This window comes from Felis catus, chromosome C2 (genome assembly GCF_018350175.1).
Source record: "Felis catus isolate Fca126 chromosome C2, F.catus_Fca126_mat1.0, whole genome shotgun sequence".
Lineage (NCBI taxonomy): Eukaryota > Metazoa > Chordata > Mammalia > Carnivora > Felidae > Felis > Felis catus.
In genome coordinates this window covers 158,180,250-158,205,873 of record NC_058376.1, presented here as the reverse complement: position 1 = coordinate 158,205,873, position 25,624 = coordinate 158,180,250, and the positions used below count along the sequence as shown (strand labels likewise).

Sequence of the window (25,624 nt, the reverse complement as noted above, 5' to 3'; positions counted from 1 at the left end):
TCTCTCTCTCTCTCTTCCCCCTTCCCCCCCTTTATCTGCCCCTCCCCTGCTCATGAGCTCGCTCTCAAAATAAAAAAACATTTAAAAAATGTTAAAAAACCAAAAAGGACAATTAATGCCTGAATTTGCCATAAAAATAATTTAAATTCTTAATTTTACAATCATAGTCATTTGTAAAATTTGAACACTTGATTTTTAATGGGGAAAAGTCCATTCAAATTATTATTGAGATTAAAGAGCCATCTTATATTTATTCTATAATAAAATACAGTTAAACCATACTTTAAATTTTTTTTAAACATTTATTTATTTTTTTTTTAATTTTTTTTTCAACGTTTATTTATTTTTGGGACAGAGAGAGACAGAGCATGAACGGGGGAGGGGCAGAGAGAGAGGGAGACACAGAATCGGAAACAGGCTCCAGGCTCCGAGCCATCAGCCCAGAGCCCGACACGGGGCTCGAACTCCCGGACCGCGAGATCGTGACCTGGCTGAAGTCGGACGCTCAACCGACTGCGCCACCCAGGCGCCCCTTAAACATTTATTTTTGAGAGAGAGAGAGTGTGTGTGTGGGTAGGGAGGGTGGGGGACGCACAGAGAGAGAGGGAGACACAGAATCCGAAGAAGGCTCCAGGCTGAGCTGTCAGCACACAATCCACGCGGGGTTGAACTCACAAACTGCCCACATCAGACGCTTAACCGAGTAAGCCACCTAGGTGCCCCTAAACCATACTTTTTTTTTTTAACTTGAAAAAACTTTTTTTAAATGTTTGTTTATTTTTGAGACAAAGAGCATGAGCAGGGGAGCACAGAGAGAGAGGGAGACACAGAATCTGAAACAGGCTCCAGGCTCTTTGTTGTCAGCACAGAGCCTGATGCCGGGTTCAAACCCACGAACTGTGAGATCATGACCTGAGCTGAAGTCGGAAACTTAACTGACTGAGCCACCCAGGCGTCCCCGCAAACCATACTTTTTAAACTTTACTACTCAAGAACTTTAAGAAATGTTGAAATTTCTTATTATAAAAACTTATCAAAAATGAAATAATCCAAATAAATAGTATTCATGAATATATATTTTTTAAAAATAGTAATAGTTTTGCGTTTAAAACTTTATTGAGGCACTAAAAACCATAAGATGCCTCAGAATACACCAAAGCAAAGAGGTGAAAGACCTATACTCAGAAAACTATAAAACACTGATGAAAGAAATTGAAGATGACAGAAAGAAATGGAAAAAAAAAAAAACATTCCATGCTTATGGATTCAAAGAACAAATATTGTTTAAATTTTTTTTAAATTTATTTTTGAGACAGAGAGAGAGCGCAAGCGGGGGAGGGGCAGAGAGAGAGGGAGACACAAAATCCGAAGGAGGCTCCAGGCTCCGACCTGTCAGCACAGAGCCTGACGCGGGGCTCGAACTCACGGACCACGAGATCATAACCTGAGCCGAAGTCGGACGCTTAACCAACTGAGCCACCCAGGCGCCCTTTTTTTAAATTAAATTAAATTTTTTTTTTTGAAGAACAAATATTGTTAACATGTCTATATTACCCAAAGCAGTCTACACATTTAATACAATCCCTATCTAAATACCACCGGGCATTTTTCAGAGCTAGAACAAACAATCTTAAAATTTATATGGAATGACAAAAGACCCAAATAGCCAAAGCAATCTTGAAAAGGAAAAGCAAAACTGGAAGCATCACACTTTTGAACTTCAGGTTATATATGGAGCTGTAGTCATTGATACAATATGGTAGTGGCACAAAAACAGACACATGGATCAGTGGAACAGAACAGAACAGAAAGCCCACAAGTGGACCCACAAATATATGACCAGCTAATCTTTGACAAAGCAGGAAAGAATATCCAATGGATAAAAGGACAGTCTCTTCAACAAATGGTCCTGGGATAACTGGACAGTGACATGCAGAAGAATGAAACTGGACCACTTTCCTACAGCAGACACAAAAATAAATTCTTTGACCTCGCCCATAGCAACTTCTTAGTAGATATGTCTCTTGAGGCAAGGGAAACAAAAGCAAAAATTAACTATCGAGACCTCATCAAAATAAAAAGCTTCTGCACAGCAGAGGAAACAATCAACAAAACTAAAAGGCAACCTACAGAATGGGAGAAGACATTTGCAAATGGCATACCTGATAAAGGGTTAGTATCCAAAATCTACACAGAACTTCTCAAACTCAACACCCAAAAATAAATAGTCCACGTAAGAAACGGGCAGAAGACATCAATAGACATTTCTCCAAAAAAGACACACAGATGACCAACAGACAAATGAAAAGATGCTCAACATCACTTACCATCTGGGAAGTGCAAATCAAAACTACAATGAGATATCGCCTCACACCTGTCCATATGGCTAAATGTAACAACACAAGAAACAACAGGTGTTGGTGAGGATGAGAAAGGGAAACCCTCTTGCCCTGTTGGTGGGAATGCCAATTGGGGCAGCCACTATGGAAAACAGTAAGGAGTTTTCTCAAAAAGTTAAAAACAGAACTACTCTACAATCTAGCAATTGCATTACTAGGTATTTACCTAAAGAATCCAAACAATACTAATTTGAAGAGATACATGCACCTTGATGTTTATAGCAGCATTATCAACAATAGTCAAATTTTGGAAAGATCCCAAGTGTCCATTGACTGGTGAATGGGTTAAGAAGCCATGGTGTAGTGGGGGAGCCTGGGTGGCTCAGTCAGTTAAGCATCAGACCTCGGCTCAGGTTATGATATCCTGATTTGTGAGTTCAAGACCTGCATTGGGCTCTGGGCTGACAGCTAGGAGCCTGAAGCCTGCTTCAGATTCTGTGTCTCCCTCTCCCTGCCCCACCCCCGCTCACATGCATGCTCTCTCAAAAATAAAAATTAAAAGAAGAAGAAGAAGAAGAAGAAGAAGAAGAAGAAGAAGAAGAAGATGACGACGACATAGTGTAGGGGCGCCTGGGTGGCTCAGTCGGTTAAGCATTGGACTGTTGATTTTGGTTCAGGTCATGATCTCACCGTCTGTGGGATCAAGCCCCATGTCCGGCTCTGTGCTGACAGTGCAGAGCCTGCTTGGGATCCTCTCTCTCTGCCCCTCCCCTGCTTGTGCTCTCTCTCTCTCTCTCTCAAAATAAATAAATAAACTTAAAAAAAAAAAAAAGGAAGACGTTGTGTACACACACACACACACACACACACACACACACACACACACACACTGGAATATTATTTAGCCATAAGAAAGAATGAAATCTTGCCATTTACAATGATGTAGATGGAGCTAGAGAGTGTAATGCTAAGTGAAATAAGTCAGTCAGAGAAAGACAAATCACTCATATGTGGAATTTCAGAAACAAAATAAATGATCATAGGAGGGAAAAAAGAGGAAAACCAAGAAACAGACTCTTAACTACACAGAACAAACTGATGGTTACCAGAGAGTTAAATAGGTGACAGGGATTAAGGAGGGCACTTGTCATGAGCACTGGGTGTTGCATGGAAGTACCGAATCGCTACATTGTACACCTGAAACTACTATTACACTGTTAACTGGAATTTAAATGAAAAAATAAATGAAAATAAAAGTTTTATTGAAATGTAATACACACACCATGCATGTTGTGTATATTCTCAGAGCTGTGCAATCACCAGTACAATCAATTTGGGGATACTTTCATCACCCTAGTAAGAAACACGTAGCAGGGCGCCTGGGTGGCTCAGTTGGTTAAGCATCCAACTCTTGATTTCAGCTCAGGTCATGATCCTACAGCTCCTGAATTCGAGCCCTGCATGGGGCTCTGTGCTGACAGTGCCGAGCTTACTTGGGAATCTCTCTCTCTCCCTCTCTCTCTGCTCTTCCCCTGCTCTAAATAAATAAATAAACTCAAAAAAGAAAAAGAAATCATGTACCTATTAGCAGTTACTTCAATACTCACTTCCACCTCTAAGCAACCACTAATCTACTTCCTGTGTCACAGATTTGTCAATTCTATACACTTCACATAGATGGAAGCATTCAATATGTGGTCCACTGTGACTGCTTCTTTCTCTTAGCATAATGTTCTCAAAGTTCATCCATGCTGTAGCATGTATGAGTACTTCCTTTGTTTTTAGGGCCAAGTACTATTTTCACTGTATGAATATACCACATTTCGCTTAACCATTCATCCATTGATGGACCTTTGGATCATTTCCACTTTTTGGTGATGATGAATAATGCTGCTATGAACAAGTTTTTATGTAGACGTGCTTTTTTCTACATCCTTCCCAATACTTGCTATTTTCTTTTGATTGTAACCATCCTAGGCTATGAAGTGTTATCTCATGGTAGTTAATTTACTTGTTAGACCTTGTCTTGGTTCCAAAAATGATTTCATTATACTTATAATAATAAATATGAAACATGTATTGTTATAAGATGCAGGGAAAGAGAAAAAACGCTGGTAATGAAGCCGCAGGGAAGTGGTATACAAAAATGAATACAGGAATATCATGTACAGGGTCTAAAGTTAGACTGCAGACTGAAGACAACTGGTTTAGTTCTTAGGCTAATGATTCTTTTGAGATAAAAATATTTCAGTAACTCAAGAGAAGTTCAGTTTTTCATGGATACAAGAGGATGAAAAGGACAGCCATGATCCAAATCGCAGTAAAGTTAAAATGGCATAAATTTCAAACTCCTAGGCCTCAAACTACATGGAACTACATGACATTTACACCACAGCTTTTCAAACTTCTCTGATGGCAACCCACAGTAAGAAATTTTAAATGGCGACTCAGTATACACACATACGCATATACATATATGTTTACACAGAACTCAAACGAGTATTTTGAGAAACGTTGAAATTTACTGAAAATATATATTTAAAAAATGTTTAAAAGGAAGAACACAAAGCAACTTTGCTGGTCCCAAATCACTAAACTGTGTCATGACTTGTTATTTGAAAAACACTGACTTAGCCTGTAAACAAGGGGAAGAATAAATAAAGGCATGATAGGAGTTAAAATTTCCAAACGTTCTATAGAAATAATTCCAATGTTATAGTTGTCCAAGGTGTCATTTCGTGGGCAAAGATTGATTTACAACTTAGACACTGAAGGTGGAAAAAAAAAATTCGCAATTGAGCAAAATTCGAATGGAGAAAACAGAAGTCTGACATTTATTGGTCTTTCAGTATCTGATAGAATAGCATTTCAATGATCCTTCTACAGTTTATGTTTTCTCAATGGGAAAGATATTACATATGGGATTATTTTATTTTGTTTAAAAAGTTTATTTTGAGAGAGAGGGAGAGAGAGAAAGAGAGAGGGACAGAGAGAGAGGGAGACAGTGAGAATCTCAAGCAGGTTCTGCACTGTCAGCATGCAGACTAATGCGGGGCTTGATCCCATGAACTGTGAGATTATGACCTTAGCTGAAATCAAGAATTGGACACTTAACCGACTGAGCCACCCAGGTGCCCTGGGATTATTTTGTGTAGACATAAATGGATCCTGTTGGCTCCTTCCAAATACAAATTATATAATTAAAATCCATTTTTGTTATAACAGTATTTGATAATCAGAGAATATATTCAAAATATGAACATACTAAAATCTACAACATGGAGTGGCATTTCCTAATCTTTTTGAGACTCGTAAATTCCCATTACAGTATATAATTAAAGAAAACTCCTGAGGTATTAAAATTTTAATTTTATTCTTTTTATATGGTTATACAGTAAAATGAGTTTGAAGTAAGCTAAAGCATAGTTTGTTGAGAAATTCAGAATTACACAGCATGTCCTAAAATGTGGATTGAAATACAGTTACCAGATGTAGTATGAAAACAAATTAAATGGAGCTTTTATGACCTGATAATTCTTCTATTTAAAAAGCAATCCCAACTGATTTATTTTCATAATTTCTGTGTTTTATTTCATAATAGTAAGAGACTACTTAAGCTGCACTTCTCAACAAAAACAGAATTATTGAAAAAATTAACTCTAAACTAAATAACATTGCTGCTATATCTTCTCTTTTTAATATTATATCCTAAAATATTAGAAGTATCTTAATGTGCTTTCCAAAATGAATTTGAATCCAGTGAATATAATTTATACATCAAGTGAAGATCAGTTTGATGTAAATTTGATGCTCCTTCTGACCATATAATTCAGCATGTGCTCTGATTCTTCTTCTGCAACCTACATACATAAGATGAAATTAAACAATACAAGAATACAAACAAAAACTTAAACTGCAGAATGGCCAAAATGACCATGGTGGCCAATAGGTTTTGGTTGAGTTATAGGCACCCTAAATCTTATCAAGTGGTGTCACACAATTCATGAGTTGGAAGCTTTAAAATGGTTCAACAATTTTGTAATTATGTTTAAAATAATTACTAATTTATTTTTTTTATTTTTCAATATATGAAGTTTATTGTCAAATTGGTTTCCATACAACACCCAGTGCTCATCCCAAAAGGTGCCCTCCTCAATACCCATCACCCACCCTCCCCTCCCTCCCATCAACCCTCAGTTTCTTCTCAGTTTTTTTTTTAATTTTTTTTCAACGTTTTTATTTATTTTTGGGACAGAGAGAGACAGAGCATGAATGGGGGAGGGGCAGAGAGAGAGGGAGACACAGAATCGGAAACAGGCTCCAGGCTCTGAGCCATCAGCCCAGAGCCTGACGCGGGGCTCGAACTCCCGGACCGCGAGATCGTGACCTGGCTGAAGTCGGACGCTTAACCGACTGCGCCACCCAGGCGCCCCTCTTCTCAGTTTTTAAGAGTCTCTTAGCTTTGGCGCTCTTCTACTCTAACCTCTTTTTTTTTTTTTTCCTTCCCCTCCCCCATGGGTTTCTGTTAAGTTTCTCAGGATCCACATAAGAGTGAAAACATAGGGTATCTGTCTTTCTCTGTATGGCTTATTTCACTTAGCATCACACTCTCCAGTTCCATCCACGTTGCTACAAAGGGCCATATTTTGTTCTTTCTCATTGCCCTGTGGTACTCTATTGTGTATATAAACCACAATTTATCGATTCATCAGTGGATGGACATTTAGGCTCTTTCCATAATTTGGCTATTGTTGACAGTGCTGCTGTAAACATTGGGGTACAAGTGGCCCTATGCATCAGTACTCCTGTATCCCTTGGGTAAATTCCTAGCAGTGCTACTGCTGGGTCATAGGGTAGGTCTATTTTTAATTTTCTGAGGAACCTCCACACTGTTTTCCAGAGTGGCTGCACCAATTTGCATTCCCACCAACAGTGCAAGAGGGTTCCCGTTTCTCCACATCCTTGCCAGCATCTATAGTCTCCTGATTTGTTCATTTTGGCCACTCTGACTGGTGTGAGGTGATATCTGAGTGTGGTTTTCATTTGTATTTCCCTGATAAGGAGCGACGTTGAGCATCTTTTCATGTGCCTGTTGGCCATCCGATGTCTTCTTTAGAGAAGTGTCTATTCATGTTTTCTGCCCATTTCTTCACTGGATTATTTGTTTTTCGGGTGTGGAGTTTGGTGTGCACTTTATAGATTTTGGATACTAGCCCTTTGTCCGATATGTCATTTGCAAATATCTTTTCCCATTCCATTGGTTGCCTTTTAGTTTTGTTGGTTGTTTCCTTTACTGTGCAGAAGCTTTTTATCTTCATAAGGTCCCAGTAATTCATTTTTGCTTTTAATTCCCTTGCCTTTGGGGATGTGTTGAGTAAGAGATTGCTACGGCTGAGGTCAGAGAGGTCTTTTCCTGCTTTCTCCTCTAGGGTTTTGATGGTTTCCTGTCTCACATTCCTTTATCCATTTTGAGTTTATTTTTGCGAATGGTATGAGAAAGTGGTCTAGTTTCAATCTTCTGCATGTTGCTGTCCAGTTCTCCCAGCACCATTTGTTAAAGAGACTGCCTTTTTTCCATTGGATAGTCTTTCCTGCTTTGTCAAAGATGAGTTGGCCATACGTTTGTGGGTGTAGTTCTGGGGTTTCCATCGTATTCCATTGGTCTATGTGTCTGTTTTTGTGCCAATACCATGCTGTCTTGATGATTACAGCTTTGTAGTAGAGGCTAAAGTCTGGGATTGTGATGCCTCCTGCTTTGGTCTTCTTCTTCAAAATTACTTTGGCTATTCGGGGCCTTTTGTGGTTCCATATGAATTTTAGGATTGCTTGTTCTAGCTTCAAGAAGAATGCTGGTGCAATTTTGATTGGGATTGCATTGAATGTGTAGATAGCTTTGGGTAGTATTGACATTTTGACAATATTTATTCTTCCAATCCATGAGCAGGGAATGTCTTTCCATTTCTTTATCTCTTCTTCAATTACCTTCATAAGCTTTCTATAGTTTTCAGCATACAGATCTTTTACATCTTTGGTTAGATTTATTCCTAGGTTATTTCATGCCTCTTGGTGCAATTGTGAATGGGATCAGTTTCTTTATTTGTCTTTCTGTTGCTTCATTATTAGTGTATAAGAATGCAACTGATTTCTGTACATTGATTTTGTATCCTTTGCTGAATTCATGTATCAGTTCTAGCAGAATTTTGGTGGGGTCTATCAGGCTTTCCATGTAGAGTATCATGTCATCTGCAAAAAGTGAAAGCTTGACTTAATCTTTGCCAATTTTGATGCCTTTGATTTCCTTTTGTTGTCTGATTGCTGATGCTAGCACTTCCAACACTGTGTTAAACAACAGCGGTGAGAGTGGACATCCCTGTCGTGTTTCTGATCTCAGGGAAAAAGCTCTGTTTTTCCCCATTGAGGATGATGTTAGCTGTGTGTGGGCTTTTCATAAATGGCTTTCATGATCTTTTAGTATGTTCCTTCTATCCCAACTTTCTCGAGGGTTTTTATTAAGAAACGTTGCTGAATTTTGTCAAAGGCCTTTTCTGCATCGATTGACAGGATCATATGATTCTTATCTTTTCTTTTACTAATGTGATGTATCACATTGATTGATTTGCGAATGTTGAACCAGCCCTGCAGCCCAGGAATGAATCCCACTTGATCATGGTGAATAATTCTTTTTATATGCTGTTGAATTCGATTTGCTAGTATCTTATTGAGAATTTTTGCATCCATATTCTTCAGGGATATTGGCCTGTAATTCTCTTTTTTTTACTGGGTCTCTGTCTGGTTTAGGAATCAAAGTAATACTGGCTTCATAGAATGAGTCTGGAAGTTTTCCTTCCCTTTCTATTTTTTTGGAATAGCTTGAGAAGGATAGGTATTATCTCTGCTTTAAACGTCTGGTAGAACTCCCCTGGGAAGCCATCTGGTCCTGGACTCTTATTTGTTGGGAGATTTTTGAGTACTGATTCAATTTCTTCGCTGGTTATGGGTCTGTTCAAGCTTTCTATTTCCTCCTGATTGAGTTTTGGAAGCGTGTGGGTGTTTAGGAATTTTTCCATTTCTTCCAGGTTGTCCAGTTTGTTGGCATATAATTTTTCATAGTATTCCCTGATAATTGCTTGTATCTCTGAGGGATTGGTTGTAATAATTCCATTTTCATTCATGATTTTATCTATTTGGGTCATCTCCCTTTTCTTTTTGAGAAGCCTGGTTAGAGGTTTATCAATTTTGTTTATTTTTTCAAAAAACCAACTCTTGGATTCGTTGATCTGCTCTACAGTTTTTTTAGATTCTATATTGTTTATTTCTGCTCTGATCTTTATTATTTCTCTTCTTCTGCTGGGTTTAGGCTGTCTTTGCCACTGTGCTTCTATTTCCTTTAGGTGTGCTGTTAGATTTTGTATTTGGGATTTTTCTTGTTTCTTGAGATAGGCCTGGATTGCAATGTATTTTCCTCTCAGGACTGCCTTCGCTGCATCCCAAAGCATTTGGATTGTTGTATTTTCATTTTCGTGTGTTTCCATATATTTTTTAATTTCTTCTCTAATTGCCTGGTTGACCCACTCATTCTTTAGTAGGGTGTTCTTTAACCTCCATGCTTTTGGAGGTTTTCCAGACTTTTTCCTGTGGTTGATTTCAAGCTTCAGAGCATTGTGGTCTGAAAGTATGCATGGTATGATTTCAAATCTTGTATACTTATGAAGGGCTGTTTTTTGACCCAGTATGTGATCTGTCTTGGAGAATATTCCATGTGCACTCGAGAAGAAAGTATATTCTGTTGCTTTGGGATGCAGAGTTCTAAATATATCTGTCAAGTCCATCTGATCCAATGTGTCATTCAGGGCTCTTGTTTCTTTATTGACCGTGTGTCTAGATGATCTGTCCATTTCTGTATGTGGAGTGTTAATGTCCCCTGCAATTACCACATTCTTATCAATAAGGTTGCTTATGTTTATGAGCAATTGTTTTATATATTTCGGGGCTCCCGTATTTGGGGCATAGACATTTATAATTGTTAGCTCTTCCTGATGGATAGACCCTGTAATTATTATATAATGCCCTTCTTCATCTCTTGTTACAGCCTTTAATTTAAAGTCTAGTTTGTCTGATATAAGTATGGCTACTTCAGCTTTCTTTTGACTTCCAGTGGCATGATAAATAGTTCTCCATCCCCTCACTCTCAATCTGAAGGTGTCCTCAGGTCTAAAATGAGTCTCTTGTACACAGCAAATAGATGGGTCTTCTTTTTTTATCCATTCTGATACCCTATGTCTTTTGGTTGGTGCATTTAGTCCATTTACATTCAGTGTTATTATAGAAAGATATGGGTTTAGAGTCATTGTGATGTCCGGAGGTTTCATGCTTGTGGCGATGTCTTTGGTACTTTGTCTCACAGGATCCCCCTTAGGATCTCTTGTAGGGCTGGTTTAGTGGTGACGAATTCCTTCAGCTTTTGTTTGTTTGGGAAGACCTTTATCTCTCCTTCTATTCTAAATGACAGACTTGCTGGATAAAGGATTCTTGGCTGCATATTTTTTCTGTTCATCACATGGAAGATCTCCTGCCATTCCTTTCTGGCCTGCCAAGTTTCAAAAGAGATCAGTCATGAGTCTTATAGGTCTCCCTTTATATGTTACAGCACGTTTATCTCTAGCTGCTTTCAGAATTTTCTCTTTATCCTTGTATTTTGCCAGTTTCATTATGATATGTCGTGCAGAAGATCGATTCAAGTTACGTCTGAAGGGAGTTGTCTGTGCCTCTTGGATTTCAATGCCTTTTTCCTTCCCCAGATCCGGGAAGTTCTCAGCTATTATTTCTTCAAGTACCCCTTCAGCACCTTTTCCTCTCCCTTCCTCCTCTGTAATACCAATTATGCGTATATTATTTCTCTTTAGTGTATCACTTAGTTCTCTAATTTTCCCCTCATACTCCTGGATTTTTTTATCTCTCTTTTTCTCAGCTCCTTCTTTTTCCACAATTGTGTCTTCTATTTCACCTATTCTCTCCTCTGCCTCTTCAATCTGAGCCATAGTTGTATCCATTTTATTTTGCAGTTCATTGATCGCATTTTTTAGCTCCTCCTGCCTGTTCCTTAGTCCCTTGATCTTTGTAGCAAGAGATTCTCTGCTGTCCTTTATACTGTTTTCAAGCCCAACGATTAATTTTATGACTATTATTCTAAATTCACTTTCTGTTATATTGTTTAAATCCTTTTTGATCAGTTCATTAGCTGTTGTTATTTCCTGGAGATTCTTTTGAGGGGAATTCTTCCATTTCGTCAGTTTGGATAGTCCCTGGAGTGGTGCGGAACTGCAGGGCACTTCCCCTGTGGTGTCTTGAATAACTTGCGTTGGTGGGCGGGGCCACAGTGAGACCTGATGTCTGTCCCCAGCCCACCGCTGGGGCCACAGTCAGACTGGTGTGTGCCTTCTCTTCCCCTCTCCTAGGGGCGGGATTCACTGTGGGGTGGCGTGGCCCGTCTGGGCTACTTGCACACTGCCAGGCTTGTGGTGCTGGGGATCTGGCGTATTAGCTGGGGTGGATCGGCAAGGTGTACAGGGGCAGGAGGGACAGGCTCAGCTCACTTACCCTTCGTAGACCCGCTTCTGGAGGGGCACCGGGCGGGAGTCAGACCCACTGGAGGGAGGGATCTGCAGAAGCACAGCGATGGGTGTTTGCGCGGTGCAAGCAAGTTCCCTGGCAGGAACCGGTTCCTTTTGGGATTGGCTGGGGGATGGGCAAGGGAGATGGCGCTGGCGAGCGCCTTTGTTCCCCGCCAAGCTGAGCTCTGTCGTCCGAGGCTCAACAACTCTCCCTCCCGTTGTCCTCCAGCCCTCCCGCTCTCCAAGCAGAGCTGTTAGCTTATAACCTTCCAGATGTCAAGTCCTACTTGCTGTCGGAACATACTCTGTCCGGCCCCTCCGCTTTTGCAAGCCAGACTCGGGGGCTCTGCTTGGCCGGTGGGCCGCCCCTCCACCCCGGCTCCCTCCCGCCAGTCCGTGTAGTGCGCAACCGCCTCTCTGGCCTTCCTACCGTCTTCCTTGGGCCTCTTGTCTACACTTAGCTCCGGAGACTCTGTTCTGCTAGTCTTCTGGCAGTTTTCTGGGTTATTTAGGCAGGTGTAGGTGGAATCTAAGTGATCAGCAGGACACGCGCTGAGCCCAGCGTCCTCCTCCACTGCCATCTTCCCAGGATTCTCAATAATTACTAATTTAAAAACACTAATAATTGAAGCAACAATTGATAGATAACGTTCTGGCTTTCATGATAAAATCCCCTGGAATCCTTACTGGGAAAAACTAACATAAAACAAACTGTTGAAGAAGCCCTCAGAGAATGCCTTCAAAGTGGGCAATTATCTGTGTTTGGGAGCAGGTCAAGACTGGTTTGAAGGGGCTCAAAGGGGCTTGAAGTGGCCCAAGGGCACAGCAACCCACTTGACTTCCAATGTAGCCTCTGCACGTAATTCACCTTCAATCATCTTTTATTTTTCTAAACTTTTTTCTAAATCACCACTTTCTATCCTACCATGACTGCTCTTTGTTTTTCTTATCCCTACTTCTTCATGCTATCTTCATTACTGCTGGTCTATCATTAAATTATCATTCCCAGTGAGCCATAGCATAAGTGACTCTTAAAAACTGAGAACAAACTGAGGGTTGATGGGGGGTGGGAGGGAGAGGAGGGTGGGTGATGGGTATTGAAGCGGGCATCTTTTGGGATGAGCACTGGGTGTTGTATGGAAACCAATTTGAGAATAAATTTCATATATTAAAAAAAAAAAGAAAAAATAAATTATCATTCCCATAGCCACATTTTCCTCTTGGTTTTATTTACAAAGAAAATTTGAACAATTAAAATCCACATATTTAGGGAGGTGATTTACCTATTAGCTACACATATAGATAGAGACACACCTTCACCACAGACATGCCTTCAGGCAGACACTGGTCTCCCTTTCTGTACAAGACTCTGTTACTTTCTTGTCTCTTCAGCTTTGTTTGGAATCTAGCTAGATAATGGGAGCAGGGATTCCTGAGGTAGTACAGGTAATCTACAAAGCAAATGTTCTGCCAATGGAGGATTAAGGATTATCTACCATGCTGTAAAAAGTGAGAATCCTCTGGTAAGCCATGGACTCTTTAAATACAACCACAGAACAGAATATGGCTGGTCTTTATGGAGTCCAAAAAGGACTTACTTAAAAAACATTAATGGTGACTTTACAAACAAGATAAATTCATAGGGAAATATTTCATACACGGCTTTTATAACTAAAAATTATTCTTTCTCAATACATTCCAGATGATATATTAAAAAAAATTAGATATAAGTGACATGTAACATTAGTTTTATGTGTATAGAATAATGATTCGATATTAGTGTATATTACACTTACTAAAGTAAGTCTAGTTAACAGCTATCATCATATGTAGTTATCAACTGTTTTTCTTATGAAGATCTACTCTCTCAGCAACTTTCAAATACACAATACAGTATTATTGACCACAGTACCCATGCTGTATGTTACATCGCTAGGACTAGTTTATTTTATAGCTGAGAGTTTGTACTTTATAACCCCCTAGAGATGATATTTTCAAGCGCTGTCTCCATGCATTTTTATTATGTATGGACTGTTATACTAAAGAACATTACTCCTACACTAGCTGAAGAAACTGGAAATGCTTACCTGAAGAAGCCTCATATTTTTTATAGTCTTAGGTATATACATCCTTTTTCCATATACCAGGGGTAACTTGAAGAGTAGAATTTTTAAAATTTAAAACAACTTCCTGCATTTGTTTGGCATCAAAAGACCACAAATTAAATACATTTGAAAGTATTCTGGCCACTTTAAGAAACATGAACTATCTTTTTCATAATGGTCACTGGATTAACTATATTGATAGAATTATTTTTCCTGAAAAATTAGGCTTTACTTTTAAACATGAACTAGAAATAAGTTTAATTAAATAGGAACTTTTACATACGTGAGGGTTGTTTCCATTCTCGAGACTTGTTCAAGGTCTTCATGAGGGTCCTTGAATCCAGTAAAGTAGTAATAAGACTTGTCCCACTTGATGGGCCTGTCAGGCATCCTTTTAGCCTCTTTGAGAGGCTGGGAACACACATTAGTATTCAAGCTTTGGATATGTTCAACAGATAAACTGCAGGAGTTGAGAATATATAATACTGTGCTTAGCAGATCTCTGGTGTGCAAAGTAAATTTGACTGCTCGAAATCCTAGAGAATATAATTCCCCCAAACAATTAATACAGATGATTATTCATTTATTTAAAAATAATTTTTCATGCAACATTAATAAAATCAAAATCTTTTAAAACATTTGATTACTGCTTAAAATCCATCCTATTGGCAAATCATCTGTAAATGGAAAACTACTCTTCTCTAAAACTTTACCACAGTATCTTTACCTTCATGAATTCCTCTGTCAGTTTTTCTTTCTAGTCTGGCACTAGAGACCAAACCCATTCCAGCCCAAGGAGGGGATTCAGAATATTTTCAATGCTGCCCATAAATATGGTCTCTATAGTCTAGAATGGAAAAGCTCTCCTATTAGCAAGTATCCATGAAAGATGGTTTCTAGCACCAAGACAAAGGAGGAGAGATGGGAGATGGGGAGGTTTTACTGTAACAATGGTTCAGATGGGAGTGGCCTAGTCTCAGGGGTGACAGAAACCCATCTCAAATTTTCTCTGTGATTACAGGAGACCATCTTCCTATTTGTCCACTCAGCTACCTAGTAACTCAATATTTTTGGCAGTGATGTAAAATTCCCTAACTGGTTAAAAGTTAATGCTTCACAATCTGATTTTGATTTTGGGTAGTCAGGGGGTAAGGTCAGTAATCTAATGTGTTACATCCTAATAGGAAATCCACTGTTTTCTTTTCTTCATTACTGGGGGTTAGGCATGGTTCCAGCTGAATTTATACAACTTCTCAACATCCTCACCAACTGTGTCACTATTATCTTTCTTCAACTGTGAACAAATCTGGCTTAAGGAGGTTAGGAAAACAGAGCAAGGGCTTAAATCTGAGTTGACCCCAAGCACAGTATTTTCTCCATTATACCACCCCAACACTGACTCTTTCTTCTTTTTTTTTTTAAAAAAAGTATTTTTAGTTGGTTTCAAAAATTATACAATTATTTTATAAGTACATCCTCGCTATGAAATTGGAGATACATATAGTAAAAATAAAAGTCTGTTCACAGGCATACAGACTCACATCTTTACTAGACATAACCATTACTAACAATTAGGAACCTGTGCTTTTTGACCTGCACTGTCTAATATGGTAGCTACTAGCCCTCTAATGGCAGTTTAGGATTAAATTAATCAAAGTGAAATAAAATTAAAATTCAGTTCCCGGTCACATTAACCCCATTTCAATAGTCACATGGGGCTAGTGCCTGCTATATTAGTGCACATACAGAACACTGACATCATTACAGAAAGTTCTCTTGGACAGCACTGCTCTAGACTTTTTCTATGTGTTTATGCATGTATAATACATGTGATATATGCCCATATTTGTTTACACACACCCCTACAATTCTTAAAAAGAATTGTTTCTTTTTAATATAGAAATAGTAACATTCTAGGTATATTACTTTGAGCTTGCTTTTATTACTTAACCAGTTGTCTGTATGTATAGATCAACTTATTCTTTTTAGCAGCTATATATACCAGTCCATATATTGAAGGCAGTGCAATTTTTATTTAACACTTCTGAAACTGATGGACACAAACATTTTTAATTGTTCGCTTTTCATATAAGGCTGAAATGTATTTTCTTATCTTGGCCACTGATGACAGACACCAGAGTTTAAATCATTATGAGAGATACACACACGCCTTGCCACACAGACTTAAGGAATCCAGAACATGCAAACTAAGAAGTTTTTTAGTTCAATCATTTGATGGTAAAGTGAGAAATACTGGCAGAAGAGTCGTTCTAGTTAGTGAAAGAAGAAAGCAAAGTCCAAATTCCTGCATTTGAGGTAAGGAAGAGCTCAGTCAAGAAACAAATTCCCAGAAGAGTTGTCAGGAATAAATCTCAGTTTCTATCTTATCGATTCTGTTAATTATTTATTCCAATGTAAGGGCTGCTATATAGTGAGGAATGCCTCTACCAATGTGACTACAGAAGCTACACATTTTAATGGTTGTTGGCTATTTGTATATATTATTTCCTGGGGTGCCTGGGTGGCTCAGTCAGTTAAGCGTTGGACTTCAGCCCAGGTCATGATCTCACGGTTCATGGGTTCAGGCCCCGCGCTGGGCTCTGTGCTGACAGCTCAGAGCCTGGAGCCTGCTTTGGATTCTGTATCTCCCTCTCTGCCCCTCTTCTGCTCACACTCTCTGTCTCTGTCTCCCTCTCTCTCTCACAAATAAACATAAAAAAAAATAGAGAGGTGCTTGGGTGGCTCAGTTGGTTAAGCATCTGACTTAGCTCAGGTCATGATCTTGTGGTCTGTGAGTTTAAGCTCTGCATCGGGCTCTGTGCTGATAGCTCAGAGCCTGGAGCCTTCTTCAGATTCTGTGTCTCCCTCTCTCTCTGCACTCCCCTGCTTGCACTCTGTCTGTCTCTCTCTCAAAAATAAACAAACATTAAAAAAATTAAGAAAAAAAAGTAGAGGATTTTTATTTCTACTCAGTCACCGCTGACTACAACTACTTGTTTTAGCATTTTTATGAAAGTTTATTTATTTATTTGGGGGGAGGGGAGAGAGAAGGGGGAAAGAGTGAGAAAGAATCCTAAGCAGGATCAGTGCTGTCAGCACAGACCCAGACGCCAACGCAGAACTTGATCTCACCAACCTTGCGATCATGACCTGAGCCAAAATCTAGAGTTGGACACTTAACCAACTGAGCCACTCAGGCGCCCCCCACTAGTTTTAACATTAACTCACAGAAGGCTCCTGGTAACTCTTCCACTTGTTTTAATGGAGTATATCTCCTCACAGGCCACCAAAAAATGTAGAGCTAAAGAAAGATTTAGGCCTTTCAGTACTGAAAATCAGTAGTAAACATTTTACCTTGTTACCATCTTAATTATCAGTGATCTTAATTTTACAATCAGATAAAAAGGTTAAAAACATAAAAATCTTTTAAATACTTGTCAGATTTCCAGACTCTGTCATAACGGCAGAGGCAAAAATGATTACTAACAAAATTTTTGAAGAGGAATAGATAATGTAAAATACAAATCACAACATTAGACTATGAATGAGGAGATGTTAGGTCTAGTAACAGCTCTGTCCCTAATTTGCTGTGTGAAACTTTCTAAGTTTGAGTTTCCCTCTGTTTGCTCCTTCCCTAACAAATAAACCTGGTTCATTCTTTTTTTTTTTTAATTTTTAAAATTTTATTTTTGAGAGAGAGAGAGAGAGAGAGAGAGAGAGAGAGAAAGAGACAGAGGGAGGGGCAGAGAGAGGGGGAGACATAGGATCCAAAGCAGGCTCCAGGCTCTGAGCTATCAGCACAGAGCCTGATGTGAGGCTCGAACTCACGAACCATGAGATTATGACCTGAGCCGAAGTTGGCACTTAGCCAACTGAGCCATCCAGGCACCCTATAGACCTGGTTCATTCTTTAACTCCATGTGAGGTGAACATCCAAGACAAACCCAGTTAATGGCAGTAGTGGAAGTGGCAATGACTAGAAATGAGCCTGACTCTCCAAAACCCAGACAAATAAAAATGCAAAGGTGATAATATTGTTTTAAAAACTGTAAAGGACTTAACCTACCTTTACAAATTCTATCTACCAAGGAGAAATCATTAACTCTAAGTAGACAACTATGCATAAGTATGAGGTTTTTCAATTCCTAGCCTGATCTTGACTGTGTATCTATTTGAAGAGTATTTATGAATATTTTGTCTTATACTACTAAAGAATGTATCTCAGCTGCTTAAGAAGAGCACATTTATAATTACTTACAATTTCAAATAGAATTGTGTCATTTAGAGTGATAAGCATAATTACTTGTTACGACTACTATTATCATTAACAGCATTCTTCAGTAGGGCTGTGCTTTCATAACAGGACTCTGAGTTGACTTTTTGTCTCTGGATAATGAAGAATAGTGTCTTTCTTTAAATAAAACTCCCAAATCAGAGGTAGATGGAGAAACAGACAAGGAATTTCTGATTTCTGATCTCCCACATTCAAACATGAGAGGGTAAGAAAACAAAGAGAAGATACATGATCAAATGTTCATTCCTGGAGAGATTGGGTGGGAAGTGTTTTTCAACATAAAGATCCTGCTTTAGCCCTTTTTAGCCCAAGCTCTCCTCACTCCATGCGAGCTCCTGAGAGCCTTATGAGCCCCGGGTATAAGGTAGGGTCTTCACTGAATGCTTCAGTACTTACACACAGTATTTCACCTCTTTCATTTTAATAATGAAGAACCAGAAATTAAGGTCACATAGCTAGTCACTGGCAGAGCAAGAAATAGACTCTAGGTCCCCAAAACGATCACATTTTGAGTTTTCTAATAGTTTGTTTCAAGAAAAAACATTATAGCGCATTTTCTAATTGTTTTGACCTTAACTCACAGAAAGCTCCTGGTAAACCTTTAAATTATTTTAAGGTTCACTCCAAAAATAAAGTTATTTCTTCAAGGATCACCAAAAGAGTATATATTTAGAGAAAATATAGACCCTTATTTGCCCTTAATTTTAAGTATTTCTGGATCTGGATTAAAGTAGTAACAAAGGATCAAAAAGAAGGCTGTATATTGGGGTGCCTGGGTGGCTCAGTTGGTTAAAGCAACTGACCTCGGCTCAGGTCATGATCTCACGGTTCATGAGTTCGAGCCCCGCGTGAGGCTCTATGCTGACAGCTCAGAGCCTGGAGCCTGCTTCAGATTCTGTGTCTCCCTCTTTCTCTGCCCCTCCCCCACTCACACTCTGTCTCTCTCTGTCAAAAATAAATACTAAATAATAATAATAATAATAATAATAATAATAATAATAATAAAAAGAAGACTGTATATTAAGACTGATTAAAAAGAGCCAAAAGGCACCTGCATGACTTAGTCTGTTGATTTCAGCTCAGATCATGATCTCTTGGCTCTGAAGATTGAGCCCTGTGTAAGGCTCTGTGGTGACGGTGTGAAGCTTGCTTGGGATTCTTTCTCTCTCTCTCTCTCTCTCTCTCTCTCTCTCTCTCTCTCTCTCTCTCTTTCTGCCCCTCCCCATCTTGTTCTCTCTCTCTTTCAAAATAAATAAATACCACTTAAAAAAAATAAATAAAAGAGCCTAAAGCTGGAGTTGAAAGGCCTAAGTTCAAGACCCATATTCCATCTCCACAGTCCTGGCAAAATCCCCGCACATTACCAATTTATTTGGGCAAACACTACCTACTTCAGAGTACTTTGAGGACAAAATAAGGGATTATAGGCTGTACTTTAAAAAATGTAAATTGTTATAAACACGTTTAACACTTAAAACAACACTGAAATAGGAAGTGGACAAATAGATTAAAAAACAATTTTTTTTCATTTTTTTTTGTTTATTTATTTTTGAGACAGAGAGAGAGAGAGAGAGAGCATGAACGGGGGAGGGTCAGAGAGAGGGAGACACAGAATCTGAAACAGGCTCCAGGCTCTGTGTGGGCAGCACAGAGCCCGACGCAGGGCTCAAACCCACGGACCGTGAGATCATGACCTGAGCCGAAGTCGGCTGCTTAACCAACTGAGCCACCCAGGCGCCCCTAAAAAACAATTTTAAAGGGGGCACCTGGCTCATGAGTATCTGACTTCGGCTCAGGTCATGATCTCATGGTTCAGGGGTTCAAGCTCCACACTGGGCTCTGTGCTGACAGCCTGGAGCCTGCTTGAGATTCTCTGTCTCCCTCTCTCTCTGTCCCTCCCCGACTTGTGTTCTCTCTCTCTCAAAAAAAATAAACATTAAAAAAAAAATTTTTTTTTAAGTGGACAAATAGGAACATTTTAGTTTTACAGACAAAAAAGTTTAAACACAAAAAATGGCTTGTTCAAACACAGGTAGCCAGAAATAGAATCTAATTCTAGGAAAACAATTAAATGATATTATTACTACTTTTTTTTTTTTTTAAGACCAAGTCTTCAATCCAAAGGTATTCTGGCAACAACACACTTAATGAACAGATTTATCACAGAGCTTATAAGGGAAACACTAGAAATGAGAACACATACCGGATGTGCTAAAGGGTTCCTGGGCTTCAGCAGAATTCTGCTCTGTTTCTCTTACATAAAATGTAAGCTGAGTTGGTTTCAAAGACTTGGAGCCTGGTTTCTGGAGGTTTTCTAAGTAGACACTTAATCTCTTAAGAGAATTTTCATTGACTTCCTGGGAAAAAAAAAACAGTAAGGGGCATTTACATGCAAAATAGAACAAGGAAACAATTATACCCTGACCTTTAAACACATTATTGAGGGTATTAAATAATTACTATCAGTGTTAAATAATTTAGTGTTAAAAATGTTGGGATTTCATAGCTCTCTGGTGAAGAATAAAACTGGACCCACGTCTTATAACATGTAACAGAATGAACTCCTTATGACTAAGATGTGAAAAAAAGTAACTGCCTAAGTAGTGGAAGAAAACATGGTTGAATTCCTTTATAACCTTGGTGTGGAAAAAGCCTAACTATGACTCAATCTCAAACTGATACAGGATTGATACATCCCATTACATAAAACATTTAAAAACAAAAAAAATCACACAAGAAACCACACACACACACACACACACACACACACACACACACACACACACAGCTGTTTACATACAGGTAAGCTACTGAGAGAAAATATTTTCAAGTTATTTGTCTCTATAAATGGCTCTTAAAATGACCACCCAGGGGAGATTGGTTGAATTACAGTACATTCATTCAATGGAGTACTATACAACCAAAAAAGAAGGGAGAGAAAGAATGTGGTGTAGAAGTCTAGGAATTGACATGGAATTATTTCCAATGTTTTAAGTGAAAAAAGTAACATCCTTTAGTGAAGGAACAGCTCTACAGAACGGCATAAATAGTAACCATGCTTCTTATCACTGTAGATTTCTTCTCAGACACATTGTGTGATCTGAAATTAGGAACACTTTATTTTTTTATTTTTGTTTTTATTTTTTGAGAGAGAGACAGAGAGAGCTTGTGAGCAGGGGAGGGGCAGAGGGAAGGGAGGGGAGAAAGCATCCCAAGTAGGTTCCATGCTGTCAGCACAGAGCCCGATGGGGGGCTCAAACTCATGAATCGTGAGATCATGACCTGAGCTGAAATCAAGAGTCAGACACCGACCCGACTGAGTCACCCAGGCGCCCCTGTTTGTCTGTTTAATTTGATTATAATATGCTGTTCTTAGCTGTGATCCAGTGGACTAAGGTACATTTCCTGCTAAGACTAAATCTTATTATGTTTTGCTACAAGTTTCTGCTTTTGCCAGAAAGAAATAGGCAGAACAACCAAGAAAGAATCTAATAAAAATGGTTGCCTACAGGAAGTTCACAGGAATGGGGTAAAGGAAACAGGGACAGGAGTGAGACTTCTGAGTAAGCTTTGCATTTAGTTTTGATTTTTGAAACTTGGAAATGCTTTGTGTATTTTACAATGGAGTTAAAATGAAGAAACAATAATAAAGCAGCGATAACTGTGTTTCACTTTGAGACCCTGGCCTGATGCTGACTGGATGGCACTTTAAGTCTGCTTCCCTAGAAGAGGGATGGGGGTGTCCTGCACAAGTGCAGAGAAGACCGGACTGAACATGTGGTGCCAAGAAGGGTGAACTGCCTGCTCAGAGCTGGCCTCTTGGTGCCAGTTTTTGACATGTGAGGGAAGGGGACACACACAGCAGCAGAAACACTATGGCAGGGCATGGGGGACAGAGTGCTGGGAAGCAAGGTGGGGTGGCAGGCAGTCTCAAATGGCGCAGTCTGGGAGAGCCTCATGAAAAGGAGATACTTAAACAAGAAAGGAAAGGACACGCCACACCTATGTGACCAAGTCCCAGTAGAAACCCTGGACCCATGGCTTGGTACAGAGGAGGCACGCAAACACAGTGAGAGAGTAAATGGAAATACAGCTGACTCTTGAACAACACGGATTTGAGCTGCACAGACTCACTTATCCGCAGACTCTTTTTGGATAAATACACAGTAAATGTATTTTCTCTTCCTTATAATTTCCTTTTTAAATACATATTTCTGATAGAGGGCACGAGCAGGGGAGGGACAGAGAGAAGGGGAGACAGAGGACCTGAAGTGGCTCAGCACTCTCTGTGTAACTGACTGAACCACCCAGACACCCCTCTTCCTCATGATTTCTTAAAACCATCTTCTTTTCTCTAGCTTATTTTAAGACTTTAGTATATATTACACATAACATGTAAAATATGTGTTGATTATTTATATTACTGGTAAGACATCTGGTCAACAGTAGGCTATTAGTAGTTAAATTTGGGGGAGTCAAAAGTTATATACAGATTTTCAAATGTGCCATTTATGTGGTCATTCAGAGCACTAAAATGAGACCATCTTCAGAGGGGACAACCAAAATGAAAACCCCATAAGCCATGCCCCTGATGTGGAGACAATCACTGGTAATCTGAATGTATTGGGGACCTCTATCTATGAGGGCTCAGATAACCAATGCCTGGGGCTCTTCACGGTGACTCCCCTAAACCAACTGTCTATCAGAAACCCAGAGCCTCGGGTGACTCTAAATATAGAAGAAAAACTGGTTGATTTCCTTCTTAACACCAGAGCTACTTTTTCTGTCCTCCTTTCCACTCCAGGCCAACTATCCAAGTGCAGCATGATGATTAGAGGCATCTCTGGAAAACGTCTAACTAAATTTTTCTCTCAGCCCCTGGGATGTATATGGGGAAACCTAATTTTTTCTCGTTCTTTCCTGATAATGCCAGAGAGCCTTGCTCCCTTGCTAGAAAGGGACATTACAACTGAATTAGAGACTATGGTGCTACCAACTCCAGGACAGATAAACAGTTACGTGAGTTATTGGAAATTACTAGACATTGTAGGCTGTGCATATCAGGGTTCAGGAAAATAGTTTGCCTGCTATATCAATTATTAAAGGAGACTCAATCCCACCTACTCTCCAAAAAGATAAATAAACAAACAAACTGGGGTCTGACTCCTAGACACTGTTTCTAGCCCTTGGAATGGTTACAAACACAGCAGGGCAATTACTATTACCAAGCTCACAGAGCTAAACGTCATTAAAACACAGCGCCAGGCCTTTCTTGAGGGAGGGGCAAACCTTATCAAATGGCCCAAAGGATGTTTACTAAAAAAAAATTTGTCAAGGACAGTTCTGCAAGTAGTGTCAGCCTGTGAAGTGTGTCTTAGAAACAATCTTTCAACCACAAACTTGTTCACTCAGGCAATCAAGGAACCGAAGGCTATCCAGGAAAGACTAACAATTAGGTTTCCCTCATATGCCAAGGTCAAAGGAATTCCAACACCTGTTGGTATGGATTGATACTTTCACTAACTGAATAAAGGCCTTCTCCTGCAACACAAAAAAGGCACAACAAGTAATAAAAGTTTTGCTTTATAAAATAATACCCAGGTTTGGTTTACCTAAAATTGTGCAAATTAATAATGGCAAATGGCTGCTTTGACTCTTTCTCTAATAGAACTCCTGGCTGTTAAAAAAGTTTTACAGCTCAAAATAAAGCAGGCTGTCTGCTTATACTCAGCAAAACTCTAAATAATACCTCACAAGCATTAGATGCTTTAAATTTTTTTAAATTAAGTTAGGGCCAAACTCTTGGAAATAGAGCCACCACTGCTCTCCTGCTTCCCCATCACCTGGGTTATGAGAGACTCCCCAACATATATTGTTTACATAGTCAGGGTCTCTCCTAGACTGTTTCACATGTTTGGAAACTGTAGACATTATCTTAAGATGCCATCTTGTTGGTCAGTATAATCTTTGAGTTTTTCTCTTTGTGTCTGCTAATGTTTATGCCACCTCACGCCTGCCAGCCTTCCTGTAAAACCATACTGTGGGCCACTCGAACAATCCTTGAGTAGACTCTAACTGCTGTACCCCTACACCGTCCCTTATCAGCTTGAAGAAACCAGAACGGTCATCATCCCTGTTCCCTAATGGCAGTTAGGGGCCCTGTTCCAGGGGGAGGAATGAATAGGAAAAGAGTTAACATGAGGCAGGGAGAGATAAGGGACCTTCAGGGAGGCAGACTGCAGCTGCAGGTGGGAGGCTGAAGAAGCAGATGTGATTTTCCCCTTATAAAATCCTTTTTGGGTGCCCTCCTTCCATTATCAAGGGTACAAGGCGGGGAATGTAAATGAGACAGACAATCTAACCCTAAGACAACAGATGCGGGGCCTTGGTTCTACCCTAACCATCTTACACCCCTGGGTCTGGGAGCGATTACCTGTGAGTCTGACCGCAGACGCTCACCCCTTTAAACCAGGAGATGCGATATGGATAAAGGAGTGAAACGTCCAACCCCTAACACCCCTCTGGAGGGGTCCCTTCACTGTCATTTTGTCCACCCCTACTGCAGTAAAGGTGGCTGAGGTAGGTCCCTGGATTCATCACAGCAGAGTGAAGTCCGCATCTCGAAACTGGGAGTGCCTTCCTGATCCATCAATGCCTTGCAAGCTGACCATATGGAAGAAGCAATCTGCAACCCCAGAGGCTCTGGGAGACCGCAGCCCTGCTTCAGTCACTCTGGAAGCTGACTGATCTAGGCACGGCAGAAGCTTGAGGAATGGACGGTCCGGTGAAACAGAAGACTGTCCTTATTTTCTATGCTTCCTTACTGTGACGCACTGTCACGCCTTGTTTCTCACCGTTATTGTGATTCTTGCTCTACTCTTTGCCATAGGATTGGCCGAGGCTGACCCGGAAATGTGGGGAGAGTTTTCTATTAGCACTCACCTTCCTCTTGGGGATAGGATACTTCATTGGTACCAACATGGGGAAACAATGGCCATAAGGGACTAGAAAATTAGATTCCCACAAACCTTATAGTGAAACAAAATACCCCAGTCCTACTACCGGGGTCTGGCTCCTCAAAAGCTCAATTATTGGGAAAAAATAATTATTGGTGGAAAAAAAGTTCATCATCGTCTCTGTTAAAAACTTAACATACCTAGGCCAAAGATTTTATAACCGAACTGCCCGGAAAATCCAATCAATGGTGGGGGACTCCAGACCACCTTGAGCCAGATCCCCATTCCTTGTCTAACTTCTCTCATCTCTGAGAGGCCT

At 39.8% G+C, this 25,624-nt stretch overlaps 1 protein-coding gene across 6 annotated transcripts in view; it reads right to left on the bottom strand.

Annotated features, from left to right (window-relative positions):
• Window positions 1–25,624, bottom strand: part of TCAIM (T cell activation inhibitor, mitochondrial) — a 78,034-nt gene that overhangs the window by 18,431 nt on the left and 33,979 nt on the right. For all 6 annotated transcript variants that reach the window (XM_023260822.2, XM_023260823.2, XM_023260825.2 and 3 more), the window contains 2 exons: window positions 20,553–20,706; window positions 14,339–14,591 (listed from right to left, as the gene is read on the bottom strand). In XM_023260822.2, the coding sequence (XP_023116590.2) occupies window positions 14,339–14,591; window positions 20,553–20,706 (407 nt within the window). The remainder of the gene's footprint in view (window positions 1–14,338; window positions 14,592–20,552; window positions 20,707–25,624) is intronic.